Source organism: Trichechus manatus, unplaced genomic scaffold (assembly GCF_000243295.1).
Source record: "Trichechus manatus latirostris isolate Lorelei unplaced genomic scaffold, TriManLat1.0 scaffold00080, whole genome shotgun sequence".
Classification (NCBI taxonomy): domain Eukaryota; kingdom Metazoa; phylum Chordata; class Mammalia; order Sirenia; family Trichechidae; genus Trichechus; species Trichechus manatus.
This window is the reverse complement of record NW_004444016.1, coordinates 10,814,730-10,830,958: the sequence shown is the minus strand read 5'-3', so window position 1 is coordinate 10,830,958 and position 16,229 is coordinate 10,814,730. Positions and strand designations below refer to the sequence as shown.

The window sequence follows — 16,229 nt, the reverse complement described above, 5'->3', positions numbered from 1 at the left end:
TCTCTATGAGTCGGAATCGACTTGATGGCACCTGACAACTCCTTCTTAGATCAGGGTTTCAGGGTTCATAATAATTTCAACAGTGCATTTCATGCATGATAAGTAAGGAGCCTTCTGTAGCTTCACAGTGCCAGGCATTCAGATGCCAGGAGGTGTCTGCTGACTGATCGGTGTAACTCAGCTGTACATGTTTTACATGCTTCTCGAGGTATGTGATTAACTTTCATACTCCATGCCTGTTTCATCCATGATTCTCCTTTCATCAATTGCTTTTCTTGCTGGAGAAGTATAAAGGGGAAAAAAACAGCTTTATGCATGTTCTTCCTCTCTCTTAACTCTAATAAACAAACTCAGTAGCTTCAGGAATAACTTGGTGTCCAGCACATTCTCCATTCTGACTGGGAAACAACATTCAGATATTCACCTGGAACAAGGCATTTTGTTCTACGACTCTTCACTTAAAAGAAAGCACCCTGGGCTTAGTCACTTCATAGTAGAGCCTCTTAGCATCTTCAGAAGGCTTGGCACAGCTGTAAACACACAGTGAGCAGTCAATAACTACTACAGATGATGATTCCCTTAAAACAAGACATTTAAGCTTTCCCACTCATTAAAAACAAAAAACAAAAAACCAAACCCGTTGCCGTCAAGTCGATTCCAACTCATACCGACCCTATAGGACAGAGTAGAACTGCCTCATAGGGTTTCCAAGGAGTGCCTAGTGGATTTGAACTGCTGACCTTTTGGTTAACAGCCGAACTCTTAACCACTACATTACCAGGATGCCCGCTAATTATGATATACTTTTGATTTCTTTCTGCCATGTATCCTTATTAAAAAATAGCAATTCCATATGGTTTTTTCTGGAGTTCTAACCATTTTGTTGCCTCCTTTCAGCAATATCATAGGGTCTTATTTACAGTTGAATGCCATTTTACATCCATCCATTATTTCCAGTGGTGTTCATTATAAGCCATCATAGTCTTCTTATTAATGTGACAAAACTGATTTTTTTCCACAGATGTCTATGGTACACCTGGCAACTTCCCATGTACTCACTTTTTATCTGAACAGCCCAGAATGACCACCCCAGGGGATGCCAAAAGCCTCACTTAGGTTCCAGATTCTTAGCTACTGTTCTATCAGTCTAGTTGTTCATTTATTTTTAACTTTCTCTTTTGTCATCTGTATGTAGCTCCCAGTTGAGTGGTCTGAACGTGTTTTGCATATGCTTTAATTATAAATGAGAATTTGGGACTACTGTCCTAGGTCTTAAACTTAATACTACTACTTTCCACTTACACAGTAATACTTATATACTGCTTTTCTTTCTTTCTTTTTTTTTTAATAAAATCTTCCATTATCCTCGAAGAGAAAGAAGGACTATTTTTTGAGTGTCTGCTAGATGCAGGAACTGTGTGCCAGATTTTCTGAGTTAAATCTTATTTTCACAGCACACACCCAGGTGATATCCTTCCCAGTTTACTAATGAGAAAACTGAGGCTCAGAGTAGTAGATGTCTACCCAGGTCACACAAGCTGTTCAGTGGTACAGCTGGGATCTGAAACAAGTCAGTTTGACCACCCATAGGCTCCCTGATCATCCACCTGCTTGTGTGACCTCATCTAGGGATGATGATATCCTTTTCACAGTGCTGTGGAGAGTATGAATGAGATTATGTTCAAGAAAGTGTTTTAAAACTATAAAGCACTGCAAAGTCCTATTTAAAATTTTAAAAATACATAAAATGAACACATAATAATGTATATGTCACATGTATAATTGAGGAAATGTTACAGAATTAATCTTTCAAATCTTAAAATATTGTGCTCATTTTCCATAATCTAAATATACAAACAACTGGTTGGTCTCTAAAAATAGATGTCAGATGACAGAGAGATTGGCCGAGCAGGAATAGGAGCATCCTCAGAAGAGAAGCCAGAGAAGATTTTGCTTCCCCAACACATTGCTCTGTTCACTCACTCCAAGACCTGCCTACTTCTTTGTAAAACTCTGGCCCAGAGCAGCACCTCTACATTAACCACAAGTTTCCATTAATCAAGGATGGCTCATGCCAGACCTACAGCAGAGTCATTTCAGGTCATTCTCTTCTATTGTAAGCATTCAATATGCGCTGAGTCCATTCTCCCAAATCTAGCAGGGAATCAATGCTTTGTGATACAAAATCATCCAGAGATTCTTTTTGGCAGTGCTCAGAGAACAGCATGGAACCCTGAGGCCTGTTCCTAGAATTGAGGTGGTAGGAATACTGCCCTGCTGACTAAGCCTCCTAGAGAAACAAAGGTTTAGGAAGCTGAAGACAGTTTGGGGGATATAATGTAAGAGAACCGAATCTGACATGAGCAAGCAGTTTTGCCTTATTTATCCAGTTATGTATTTATAATGGTAAAATTTGTTTTCCTAACAAAAAAGAATGAGAAAGCTGAGGGAAAGCTTCTTTTGAGGACAGAATTTAGGGGGAGTTTACTGGCTTAATTATTTATAGTAACATTTATAAAACAAAACTGTTATTCTAGAATTATTACCTATTAGTTTTTATTCTTACAACAGAAAAAAAGATGTGTTACTTAATAAATTTCTAACCATATTGATCATCAAAACAATATCTTAAGTTAGTTTGCTCAGTGAATTAGTTTAAACATATTTGTAATGGAGATTTAGTACTGTTATTGGCTAGGATAAGCAAAAACATGCAATGATAAAGAATGGTAAAGAGACAACTTACACACAATCTAAGTTTATTCCTAAATGCCATCTTTTTTAGGGAATTGGCAAATTAAGAAACGTTCAGAGAAAAATAATGTTTATGAACTTTTTTGTATAGGTGATAAAAAACGCACTTTAATATATACCACTGCTGTCAATTCAATTCTGACTCATAGTGACCCTATAGGACAGAGTAGAACTGCCCCATAGTGTTTCCCAAACTGTAAATCTTAAGCAGACTGCCACATCTTTCTCCCACAGAGTGGCTGGCTGGTTACAGCCAGGCTCTTAACCACTGCACTGCTAGGGCCCCTTACTTTAATATATACAGTTCCCAAAATCAGCAGGTTGTTACCATGCATATTTTTGAAGGCCTGTTTTGAGAACACATAACCAGATAAGGAATGCTCAGTCTAATTATAAGCAGAAAATTAGAAATTCTTTTTAGCTATACAGTTAAAGTTTTGATTCTAAAGTCCATGTGTAAGATGAAAATTCCTTAGGAAGATACAACACTGGAAACCATTATACCACTTATTATTAAGTGGAAGAGTTGATTTTTCTCCAACATTAAAAGGATAGCTGTTTCTTTGGTTTATAAAGATACAACTTTAGAAGTAAATGTGGCGAAATGTTAAGAATTGGCGAATATAGGTATAGGGTATATATCCATTGTATAATTCATTTAACTATTCTGAGAGTTTGAAACTTTTGAAAATAACAAATTAGGGGAAAGAATATGTATCTTCAAATACTAGTAAATGCCAGACCACATTCAACATGGTGGGAAGTTCGCACAATGGAAAATGAGACCTAGTGAGAGAAGCAGATTTGCATCTTCCATCTTTTTCTCCTGGGCATATCCTTATAGAGTGGAGAGAAGAAGGGAATAATCCTCACTGTTGAAAGCTTAGTGCCTCTCCTAATTGTACTGTAAGCCAAATAGGGAGGATATAGAAAAGTAATGTTTCTGGATCAGTCTTTTCTAAATCAGGAGAAATAGTGGTTTTCGCTAGAGTAACATTGGGAATGAGAGAGGTAGAGCCAAACTCTAAGGTTGTGAAAGGTTTGGACTTTGAATTTTTAAAGATGCCTGTATAAGATCTTAAAATTACAGAATAAAAATCAGTGCCCTTGGAAATTACAGGGGTAGGAGGCTTCTTTTTGCATGATGGAAATGTCCTACCTATTGATTGCAGTGGTAGTTAAACTTGACAAGACATTTGACATAACTCATTATCTGTACACTTTTAAGATGGTGAATTTTACTGTATGTTAATGATACCTCAGTAACAGTGATTATAAAAATAAATCCTAAGCAATTAAGAGACAGAGTGCTCCTTGGAAGCCAGGATGACAAGACTTCGTCTCACATACTTTGGACATGTTAGCAGGAGGGACCAGTCCCTGGAGAATGACTCCATGCTTGGTAAGCTGGAGGGACAGTGAAAAAGAGGAGGACCCTTAACCAAGTGGATTGACACAGTGGCTGTAACAGTGGGCTCAAACATAGCAATGATTATGAGGATGGCACAGGACCGGGCAGTGTTTCGTTCTGTTGTACACAGGGTCACTGAGACGGAAGCAAATCGACAGCACCAACAACAAGAACAAGCAGTCAGCACCACTGTGGAGCGAGGGATATCGTTACTGATACGAGGTGGATCTTGGCTGAAAGCAGAGAATACCAGAAAGATGTTTACCTGTGTTTTATTGACTGTGCAAAGGCATTCTACTGTGTAGATCATAACAAATTATGGATAACATTGCAAAGAATGGGAATTCCAGAGTACTTAATTGTGCTCATGAGGCACCTGTACATAAACCAAGAGGTAGTCCTTTGAACGAGGGGATGCTGCATGGTTTAAAATCAGGAAAGGTGTACATCAGGCTTGTATCTTTTCACCATACTCATTCAGTCTGTACGCTGAGCAGATAATCTGAGAAGTGGGCCTATATGAAGAACACAGTATCAGGATTGGAGGAAGACTCATTAACAGCTTGTGTTATGCAGATGACAGAACCTTGCTTTCCAAAAGTGTCGAGGACTTGAAGCATTTACTGATAAAGATCAAAAACTACAGGCTTCACTAGGGATTGCACCTCAACATAAAGAAAGCAAAAATCCTTATAACTGGACCAGTAAGCAACATCCTGATAAACAGAGAAAAGATTGAAGTTGTCAAGGATTTCATTTTACTTGGATCCACAATCAACACCCAGGGAAGCAGCAGTCAAGAAATCAAACCACGTATTGCATTAGGCAGATCTGCTGCAAATCTCTTCAAAGAGTCAAAAAGCAAAGATGTTACCTTGAGGACAAAGGTGTGCCTGACCCAAGCCATGGTATTTTCATCAGCCTCATATGCGTGCAAAACTGGACAGTCAATAAGGAAGACCAAAGAACTGATGCCTTTTAATTGTAGTGCTGGCGGGGAATACTGAATATACCGTGGACTGCCAGAAAAATGAACAAATCTGTCTTGGAAGAAGTACAGCCAGAATGCGCCTTAGAAACGAGGATGATGAGACTTTGTCTTATGGACTTTGGACATGTTATCAGGAGGGACCAGCCCCTGGAGAAGGATGGCATGGTAAAGTAGAGGGTCAGCGAAAAAGAGGAAGACCCTTAGTGAGATGGATTGACACAGTGGCTGCAACAGTGGGCTCAAACATAGTAACGGTTGTAAGGATGGCGCAGGACCAGGCAGTGTTGCGTTCTGTTTTACATAGGGTTATTATGAGTCAAAACTGACTAGACGGCACCTAAAAACAGCAACAACAAGCAATTAACAATTGTAATTGCCAAGTGAACCACAACTTCACTATTCTCTTTATGAAGACACTCCAGAAGAAATTACTTCATTCTTAATCTTGTATAAAAAAAGGAATATAGCAGTATATGAATATATTTAGATAGGATATTTTAATGCTTGCTAGTACTTGAAGCCAGTGTTCAGTGTGGAGTAGGAAGGTAAGATAACTGTATTTTGATATTCCTTTGACAGTTATTATAGTTAAATCATAACATTGTTTTCTTTTCCTTTAGCCCCGGAATGAGACCAGATGTAAGCTCTCCTCCATCCAGCTCTTCAACAGCAATGGGACCACCTCCCAAACTCTGCCTGGTGTGCTCTGATGAAGCTTCGGGATGTCATTATGGGGTCCTAACTTGTGGAAGCTGTAAAGTGTTCTTCAAAAGAGCAGTGGAAGGTAGTGTGTGTTTTGAAGAGTTTATTCTTCCTCTGTTTGGTTCCTCTTTCTCAAAGTAGACTTTGAAAGTTCTATTATATCCAAAGCCCGTTAAGGCTAGAAATCTGTAAAGTGGAGAGGGGAGTATGTCTCTTGGGCCCTCAGTGCAAAGGAGATGTTTTAAAAAATTGAGCAAAACCAGAACTAGAATAAAATAGGAAATAATAATAATTAATTAACTAAAAATAAATTGAGGGGGAGCAAGTTTGGTCAGAGAGCAGGGGGTAACACTGTAAAAAAGCACTATCATGTGAAATTATGGTATCACATTTGGTAGTAACATCATGCTGGTTGTATTAGAATCATGGATTTAACGCCCATAAACTAGTTTCAAAGCCACCAACTATACCAGTCTGACAAAAATGAATGACGGTGAGAACTCTGAAGGGAAAAAAGTTTTCATTATTTTTTTTTTTTCTCCTCCCTCTCTTTCCTAGTGAGCCAGGGTACTGTGCTAAGTGGTATAAATACAAACTGAGACTTGATCCCTGCCCTCTGGGATGTCAGTCTGTTGAAGCGAAAGATGAGTTAATTATTACAAGGTACAGGGATTATAATAGAGAAGAGTGTGTGATAAACTCTGCCAGAGGAGGTCAGGAAAGGTATTTTAGTGAAAGTGATTTTACTGTATGAGTATTATATTAATATAAACCTTGTCCTTCTTATGGAGTCCTGGTGGCACAGTGGTTAAGAGCTCAGGCTGCTAACCAAAAAGTTGGCAGTTCAGATCCACCAGCTGCTCCTTGGAAACCCTGTGGGGCAGTTCTGCTCTGTCCTGTAGGGTCACTTTAAGTCAGAATTGTCTTAACAGCAACGGGTTTGGATTTTTTGAGTTTTATCTTTACGGAATTACTCAGTAGTTCACCCTGTTTACAGGGGCAGTAGCATCATCTCCCTAAGGAAGGAGAAATTATTGTCATAGCAAATTATTATTGGAAGTGACTCAGAATTTTCAAATATTACCAGTGAATCCTTTTGGAAAAAATAATTATGTTACTTAGTTATTTGTAAAGCATTTGAAGGCAGTGTGGCCTGACTGGGTTACCTAAAGTGACGATTATATTAATTTTTAAAGAAATAAAATTATTCATTCACAGTATGAAAAGGATTATTATTTGACTAGAGTTGTGTTTGCATATCCTTGGGAGTTAGATGAGTTATTTTCTTTTGTGTGTGTTGCTTTTTAATACATTAGTATTCTATAAAATGGTGCACGTTACCCCACATAGGCCACAGGGATGCAGGCCTTTGGCCAGTTTAGCAGTTCCCCACCGATGAAATAGGGTCATGAGTGCAGCCCACTCTGCTTAATACAGTGCCTCTGACAAAATAGATGGGATTTACCACAGACCCAAGAGAAGGCAGACTTTTTTGCCCTTATTTTACTTTATTCAGCACTTTCTTAACTGCTTAAGTATTTCCATGGTATAAATGCAGTGATATAATTCTGCTGTATATGATAGATAATATTGATGAATTGAAAGTGACATTCAGAATGAAACGATGGAGCCTTCAAAGAAATATAGGTATTTAAAAAGAATATTTTCCACTCCTCTCTATTTTAACTAAAATGATTCTTTAAAAACAAAGTTACAAATTCAGATGGCTGCAGGGAACCAAGTATGTGTCATTGTGTCCAAATATAATACAGTTGTGGGGAGGGAGGCAGGCACTGACATTAAAGAGCGCATGCATGCCCACCCTAAAGGCGTCCAGATGCAATTTAAAAGAGAAAAAAAAGCTAAACATACCTTCCAAATATAATACCACCACAGGCCACATACCCTCTGTGTTTAATCCCTACTTTACAACTAAATTCTCGTTTTATGCAAAATTTAATTAAATATTAGCTATACTCTTTCAAAATATTTATCATTTAGATATTTCATCAAATTATGATGGTTTGATTGCATGGTTAATTAAAAATAGTTTAATTGGGGAACATGCCAAGTATATCACTTTGCTCTGCTTCTTCCTTTATTTGGATTTTAATGGTCTTCAGAGGTCCCTTTCCAAGCTCTAAAATTCTGTAATCCTTCGATAGCCTAACTTACAGCAGTTCCTCTGTTTTTCCTTAAAGCTTTTCAAACAGCCTTCTGTTGGTGGTAGAGGTGAAGAGGAGAGAATCCTTAAGTCAAGACCAGCAGTTTTAGTGAAAGACATATTCTGAAAACTATTAAAAAAATAGTTATCTAGACATGATGGAAATTTGCTCATGTTTTGTAACATTCCCTTAAGCAGTTATAAATATGAGCCTTATATAATTGGCATCATACATTTAGCACTCCAGTTTCAACACCTGTTAGAAATTTTAGGTTATCCCCCCAAATTGGCATAGTATAATAAACACCCAAACTTTTAGCAGTTCTTAGGAAATTTGCAGAAGTTTTACTTATTTATTGTACAGGCAACCCAGATCAAGAATGGTTGTTACGGATTTTTTGATTGAATATTCTGAGAGTCACTTTTCTGCTACAAAAATGAACTGTAGTTAGCACCATTTCTTTTAGTGTACACTAGAACAATGATCATTCTTTTTTTTTTTCTTTTTTTTTTTTTGTTCCTGAGTTCCTCACTAAAACTGTTGGTCTTTCACTTAGGGCTCCCCTCCCACTCCCCTTCATCACTACCATAAAAGTACATGTAATCTTTGTTGGAGGGTCTTGATGAAAATACACATCAGCTACCCTTAGTTTGCCACATACCAAATACTATGTTTTATAGATGTCATATCATTTAATTGATGGCTTTGTGAGCTCTTAGGTGCTATTATGATCTGCACTTGATAGAGTAGAAAACTAAGGCTCAGAGAGTTTAATTGGCGAGCTGGGATTCAAACACATCTGTCTCCAAACCTCAAGCAAGCTCTTAAGCTCACTGCTACACTGACTTCCTAAGAAGTATATGATAAACTCTTGTTACCTGGAAGTTTATAATCTAGTTAGGTACTAGATGAAAGTAATCACGCGGGAATTAACAAATAGCTAACATTTATTGCGTGTTTACAGTGTGCTGGGCATCGTGCTAAGAACCTTCTGCACAATTACCTCTAACTCTTGCAGAAGCTCAGAAAGGGGCATGCTGTGTTTCTAACTTTACAGATGGGGAAACAGAGGCTCAGGGAAGTCAGTAAACATTACCGACCTCACACAGCTAGGAAATAGAGCCAGGTTTCAGATCAGGGGCTCTCTGGCACTGTACCAGTGCACTCTCCACTGTACAACACTGCAGGTAAAGAAAGTAGCTCAAGCTGACTATCACAGTTCACATTTAATCCTCAGGTACTTCAGTAGGGCATGCAACCTGCAGAAGACCCTAGAACATCCCTTATGCAGCATTGGCCATTTTCTGTACCACCTTCATGATGTTGATCATATCCCTACATCACTGCTCTATTGATTACTTAATTTTTTCTTGACTCACTTTTTAAAAAACTTAATTTTACTCAAAAAGAAAACTTCAGTATCCCTACTGATGTCAGATGGATCTTGGCTAAAAGCAGAGAATATAAAAAAAAATGTTTACCTATATTTTATTGACTACACAAAGGCATTGACTTTGTGGATCATAACAAATTATGGATAACATTGCAAAGATTGGGAATTCCAGAACACTTAATTGTGTTCATGCAGAACCCGCACATAGACCAAGAGGCAGTTGTTAGAACAGGACAAGGGGATACTGCATGGTTTAAAATCAGAAAAGGTATGCACCAGGATTATATCCTTTCACCATGCTTATTCAATCTGTATGTTGAGCAGATAATCCGATAAACTGGACTATATGAAGAACAGTGTGTTATCAGGGTTGGAGGAACACTCATTAACAACTTGTGATATGCAGATGTCACAACCTTGCTTGCTGAAAGTGAAGAGGACTTGAAGCACTTTCTGATGAAGATCAAAGACCACAGCCCTCAATATGGATTACACCTCAACATAAAGAAAACAAAAATCTTACAGCTGGGCCAATAAGCAACATCATGATAAACGGAGAAAATATTGAAGTTGTCAAGGATTTCATTTTACTTGAACCCACAATCAATGCCCATGGAAGCAGCAATCAAGAAATCAAATGACATATTGCATTGAGCAAATCTGCTGCAAAAGAAAGTCTTTAAAATGTTGAAAAGCAAAGATATCACTTTAATGACTAAGTTGTGCCTGACCCAAGTCATGGTATTTTCAGTTGCCTCATATGCATGTGAAATCTGGACAATGAATAAGGAAGACGGAAGAAGAACTGATGCATTTGAATTATGGTGTTGGTGAAGAATATTGAATATACTGTAGACTGCCAGAAGAACTAACAAATCTGTCTTGGAAGAAGTACAGTCAGAATGAATACTCGTTGGGAGTGAGGATGGCAAGACTTCATCTCCCTTACTTTGGACATGTTATCAGGAGGGACCAATTCCTGGAGAAGGACATCATGCATGGTGAAGTAAAGGATAAATGAAAAAGAGGAAGCCCTTCAATGAAATGGATTGACACAGTGGATGCAACAATGGACTCAAATATATCTACTCTTAGAAGGATGGCATAGGATCAGGCAACGTTTCATTGTGTTGTACATGGGGTCACTATGAGTCAGAACCAATTCAACAGCACCTAACAACTGTATTAGTTATCTATTGCTGCATCATGCATTACCTCAAAAATTACTGGCTTAAAGCAACAAACTATTTCACACAGGTTCTGAGCAACAGTAATCTCGGAGTAGTTTAGCTGGGTGGTCCTGGTTTAGGGACTGTCATGAAATTACATTCAGGCTCTTGTTGAGGGCTGCAGTCATCTCAAGGCTGGGACTGGACCGTCTACTTCTGAGCTCATTCACTTGGCTTTTGGCAGGAGTCTTTAGTTCCTCACTGAGTGACCCTCTGCTGGGGCTGCTCTTCACATAGCAGCTGGCTTTCCCCAGAACAAATGATCCAAGAGAGATATCCTTATTTCAAATGTGAGATGCCATTACTTCTGCCATATTTTTTGGTCACACAAATCAATCCTGCTATAGTATAGGAATAGACTACACAAGAGTGTGAATACCAGGAGGCAGGGATCGTTGGGGCCATCTTGGAGGCTAGATACCACACCTACGATAAGTAGGAAACCAAAATCATTTGCCAAAAATAAATTCTAACCACAAAAATACAGCGTATACAAAACGATAGTAAGAAATTCCAACTGGCTTGAAGGCTCTTTACCTACCTGACATCTGCTCTTTGTTAGAAAGGGAAATTACCATGTGATAGAAAACGTAAGAACTCCAAACTGAGATGTCTCATTGTTCTGTCAGGAGAATGACTATTAATGATACATGTTCATGCTTTGTGAAATAGAGACCACTAGTTGAAACTCCTGATTTTATAGATAAGAAACAGACATGCCAACTTGATACTGATAACTAGCTAAGTCTAATTTTAACTTATGAAGGTACAATGCAGCTGATCCTGTAGCTCAGATTCTTAATTGTGCTCAAGACATGTTTGGGATAAAGAAATCAGTGTTTCTTTATCACATTCTGATATTTTGGTTGAACAACAACAAAAAAAAACATTGGAATGTTTTTAGCAATAAATAATTTTTTAAATTGTCTCAGTAATTTCAGGACAGTGATTTAGGAATATTCTCAAATATTTGTATTGTAACTGCCTCACCTATAGATATATCTATTGTTCCTACTTTCACTTTATAGAGGATAGAATTATTGAGTTAGTGCTTCCATTTCGTGTCCAAGTGAAGAAGCTGAGAAAGGTAACACAACACAGAAAGGAATTGAAACAGCTGGTACAGACATTTGCATTGGAGAGCAGCTCTGGAACAAAGCTGAACTGTAGTCCATTACTTACCACTGTGTCCTATTCTTCACAAAGAATTGAGCCTGATACAGTTAACCATCTCCCCAGAACTGGTGTTTAAAGAGCATTGTAATTTATCATAGTAGGGAGAAGCAAATATAGTTTGTTTTCATCCAAGTCTTAGGTTGCCCTATGCATAGAGTCCTTTCCCAGAAATAGAACTAGATCTTCTCAAGCCAGTGAATTGATAATTATGATTTTTCTTTTCTTTGAATACGATTTATTCTAAAAAAAAGTCATGCATAATCTTGTGAAGGCCATCCCCTCTAAGGTACATGAACTTAGTTATCTAGTCAGTATATCTGTTCAGACATGCCAGTCTTGTGTAGGAGACTAGTTTTTGCCAAACCAGTAGCAGATCCTCAGCAAGTTCTCTTCAGCATTCACTAACCAGATTGAAAGAAGACTACATATATGTGCATTTAGGGAAGGGACACTTTGGGTCTTTTCCTTCAAAATTTTTGTCCAGAGAGAACTGCAATTCTGTCTCTTAATGCAGGGTACCAGGAGGGGTCACAATGAGTCAGAATTGACTTGGTGGCATCGGATTTGGTTTGGTTCAGGTACCAGAAGGTTTTAGACAGTAAAGGTGTTCATATGTATATTTGAGGTCAGTGATGAATTCAAACATTCTTATATTCTAAAAGCATGTGAAATAATTTTTTTTTTTTAAGTTCCAAGTCTGTAATTTACCTGACCAGTTTCTGGCAACTTCAACATGCAAGATTAAATGTTACTGTCTGTCTGTCTCTTCATTTAAAATTGGGAGGGAAGCCCATTTTATGTGCATATGGTGGCGTAATGTTGAATTAGAGCCGTTTTCCCTTTGGGATCCCACAGTAGCTTAACTAGTTCCCCCTTCCTTTAGTTCTCCTTGGTATCAGGTCAGAAGTCATAATAAATAGTGACTACAGACATCTTCTCTAACAGATGAAAGACTGATTTCACCTGTCATTTTTGCTATTGAAGTAATATGAAGTATCTCTGTAAAGTGAGGAGTTAAAAAAGTTGTGTGTGTGGTTTGGGGAACTAGACTCTTTGTAATCACACTCATGACCCTACTTTTTATATAAAAAGAACATAGTGTGTGCTAGCTAGCAACACTAGACAGATAAATTAGTCTTTCATATTAAAAAAAGAACTGTTTAAAGCAAAATTTGTCAAGAAAGTGGTTCCCTTGGTGGGTAGTGACTAGAAAAGAGCACAAAGGGAGGTTTGTGGGGTACTGTTCTGTTTCTTGATCTGATAACTGATTACACAGGGTGTTCACTTCATGAACATTTATTAAGTGATACACTTAAGATTTGTGTCCTTTTCTATTTTCTGTATGTATACTTTAATAAAGTTTTGTTTTTTTAAATAAACTATTTTCAATTTATTGAACAGAATAAGAAGCTATTTTTAGTTCACCTCCGAACTTTATAATGTAGGCAATGAAGGAAAGTAGACTGTGCCTTTGTTAATCAGTGTCTTTGGGTCTTGGCTACATGCCACCCAAAACAAAAACGGAAAGAGGCCTTCCATAAAAGTATCTTTTAAGACCTGTGAAATTTTAACAGTGTTTTTATGTTCCATATAGGACAGCACAATTATCTTTGTGCTGGGAGAAATGACTGTATCATTGATAAAATTCGAAGAAAAAACTGCCCAGCATGCCGCTATCGAAAATGTCTTCAAGCTGGAATGAACCTGGAAGGTATTGTAAATCCCTAAAAGGAATTATTTGTCTCTGCATCATAGAAAAATGTTTCATTTTACTTCTTATGATATAAGCAAACAGATGTGATAATTTAGTCATTGCAGTATATATGTGTTTGACCAGCATGATGTTTATGTTACTGCCCAACAAAAGTAGGAATTTTTTTATTATGAATATGGCATATTCTACTTACTGTATTTTTATGCAAATAATGCACACATTCTATGTTTGTTTTCCAACGGTGCCCTCTCCCTGTGAGGTATTTTTGTAAGTCCGCTATGCTAATTTTATTCTTACAACATGTAAAAAAAATTAGCATGGCGCAAGAGGGAAAGTGCAGTTGGCAAACAGACAAATGTAGAATTTGTGTAAAAATACAGTATTTAAGTTTACTCACCAGCTCTTGTTACACATGCTGAATTCAGTATAGCCGGACTATATACTAAGAAAGGAAATTGTGAATAATGAAACTTATATAACTTGAAGCGGTATTAGTTTTATCTTTTTTTATTCCTTTTTCAGCTTGAAAACTGTTTCCTAGGGTTGGAAATGTTTCTGTATTAAATATATTTGCATGTCTTTTTTCTGTAATTTTCCTTTTAAAAATAGACCTTTTTTTGGATACAACACATGTTTTATTGCGTATCTGCGGGAAAAAATAAAACTCCTCAAAGAGGCATTGGATGGGTTTTGTTTGTTCTGTTTTTCAAGTAAGGAAGAAACCTGAAACTAGTTATAAGTTTGAGTTTCATATCCCTGTTTACATAACAAGTTGTATAATTAACATTGAGCTCATCATTAAAAACTTTCCGTTGAAAAAAGTGTGAAATCTGTTCTAGTTGAAGTTGAAAGTGCAAGTTCCATGAAAGTGGTGTTGATGGTGGTGGTGATCTAGTAATCCGTGTGCTTAGAAGTTGTTGGTGATGTTAGCAAGTTTAATTCAGCAAGTATTCAATGATGGGACAGGCACTACACATAAAATAGTGCCTGTTTTCAAGGAGTTCACTGTCTAGTCAGATTGTAGAGTCAGTGGCAAAATGACATGGCACACCACAAATGGAATAGAGCCACGGGAGTAATAGGAGGGTCACCTAGCTCTGTCCTGGATATCAGGGAAGGCTTCATGAAAGAAGTAACATTAAACTTTAGAAGCTGAGTAAGAATTTGTTATTAGTTGCTGTTGAGTCAGTACTGGCTCATGGTGACCCCGTGTGCGCAGAACAGAAGTGCTCCATAGGGTTTTCAAGGCTGTGACCTCTCAGAAGTACATTGCCAGGCCTGTCTTCCAAGGTGCCTCTGGGTGGATTTTAACCACCAACTGTCTAAGTTCAGTGCTTAACCATTTGTACCACCCAAGGACTCCTGAGTAGGAATTAGTTAGGTGAAAACTAAGGGAAGAGACATGATCAGATTTCTGTTTTAGAAAGACTAATCTTGTATAGAAAGACCAATTAAATGGCTATTGCAGTAATCTAGATAAGAGATGATGATTATCCGAGAGAATGGAAACTGTTTGGTTCTTTAGGTAGAAGAGAGACTAACTGTTGGCACTATCTAGCACACACTGTGTGTGTCTTTTTAAATATAAAGTAAGTTTATGGATGTGACTGTAAAAGAGTCTAGCTCCCCAAACCACACGCACAACTTTATCTCCTTAGACACTTAGTATTACTTAGATAGCAAAAATGATAGCTGCCCACCTTCTTGTATATGTTGCAGAAGCTTCAGAGATTAATTATAAATTCATGTAGTGTAAAGTGCACTTTCAGCACTGCAAGGATAGTTTCTTTTGATTATAAGGACAAGATGGTTATTCCTGACTTCCTTACATACCAGATCTCTGCCAATATTTTACCCATTTCATTTTGCTGCTCTCTAATCTCCTAAGTATGTAATGTACTTTGACCACTTAAATAAATATATATTAAGGCTTGTCAGTTTTTAGTGATTATTTTCTCCAGTCCCAATTTTAACTACTTTCCTCTGATCCCCAGGTTTTCATCTCAGCTATTTTATATTTAGAAATGTGTTTACTCAAAGGAAAACATAAATAAAATTCTATCATATCATTAATATAGTATGGTTGCTTACCCAATAACAGTTTTAGGTGCTTTCTGAATACATATGAAGCTTAACTTTAGATCTTTGGGTCTTTAAACGAATACTACTACTATGAGCAATTCCTTTCCTATCCAGAATGTAAGGGAATTCTTTATTCAAAAGAAATAAGACATACCAACTACAAAGTGATGATTCTGATGGACCAAGTTACTAAGTGTACCTCCCACTTCTTCTCCCACTCACAAATATTTAAATAACAACTGCTGCGCCTGTTTGCCCTTACCTCACTAGAAGACCAGCCAGTGACATCATTGCCATTTCCAGTGAAATCTTTAGTTGAAAATCTGTCAGAATTTGTTTCCATTTTTTTTTTGAATGAATATAATTTAAGCACGCAAATTAATCTGAGCTGTGATTTCTTAAAATGCTATATTAAAAACCAGGCACGTTGCCAGGGAAAGTCAGCACAACTGGACTAAACCAAAGCTAAGAAGTTTCCTGAATACAGTCAAACACTTTGAGGGACAGAGTAGCAGGTGTAGTGGTCTGGGGACCATGCTTTCAGGGGACATCTAGGTCAATTGGCATAACAAAGCTTATTAAGAAAATGTTCTGCATCCTACTTTGGTGAGT

General features: G+C 37.5%; 1 protein-coding gene across 8 annotated transcripts in view; it reads left to right on the top strand.

The window, feature by feature from the left end:
- The window catches only part of NR3C1 (nuclear receptor subfamily 3 group C member 1), a 119,260-nt gene that overhangs the window by 74,584 nt on the left and 28,447 nt on the right, over positions 1-16,229 (top strand). For 6 of the 8 annotated variants that reach the window (XM_023735650.1, XM_023735646.1, XM_023735647.1 and 3 more), the window contains 2 exons: positions 5,777-5,943; positions 13,416-13,532. In XM_023735650.1, coding sequence (XP_023591418.1) covers positions 5,777-5,943; positions 13,416-13,532 — 284 coding nt within the window. The remainder of the gene's footprint in view (positions 1-5,776; positions 5,944-13,415; positions 13,533-16,229) is intronic. The other 2 variants (XM_004381137.3, XM_023735651.1) reach the window with 1 other exon arrangement.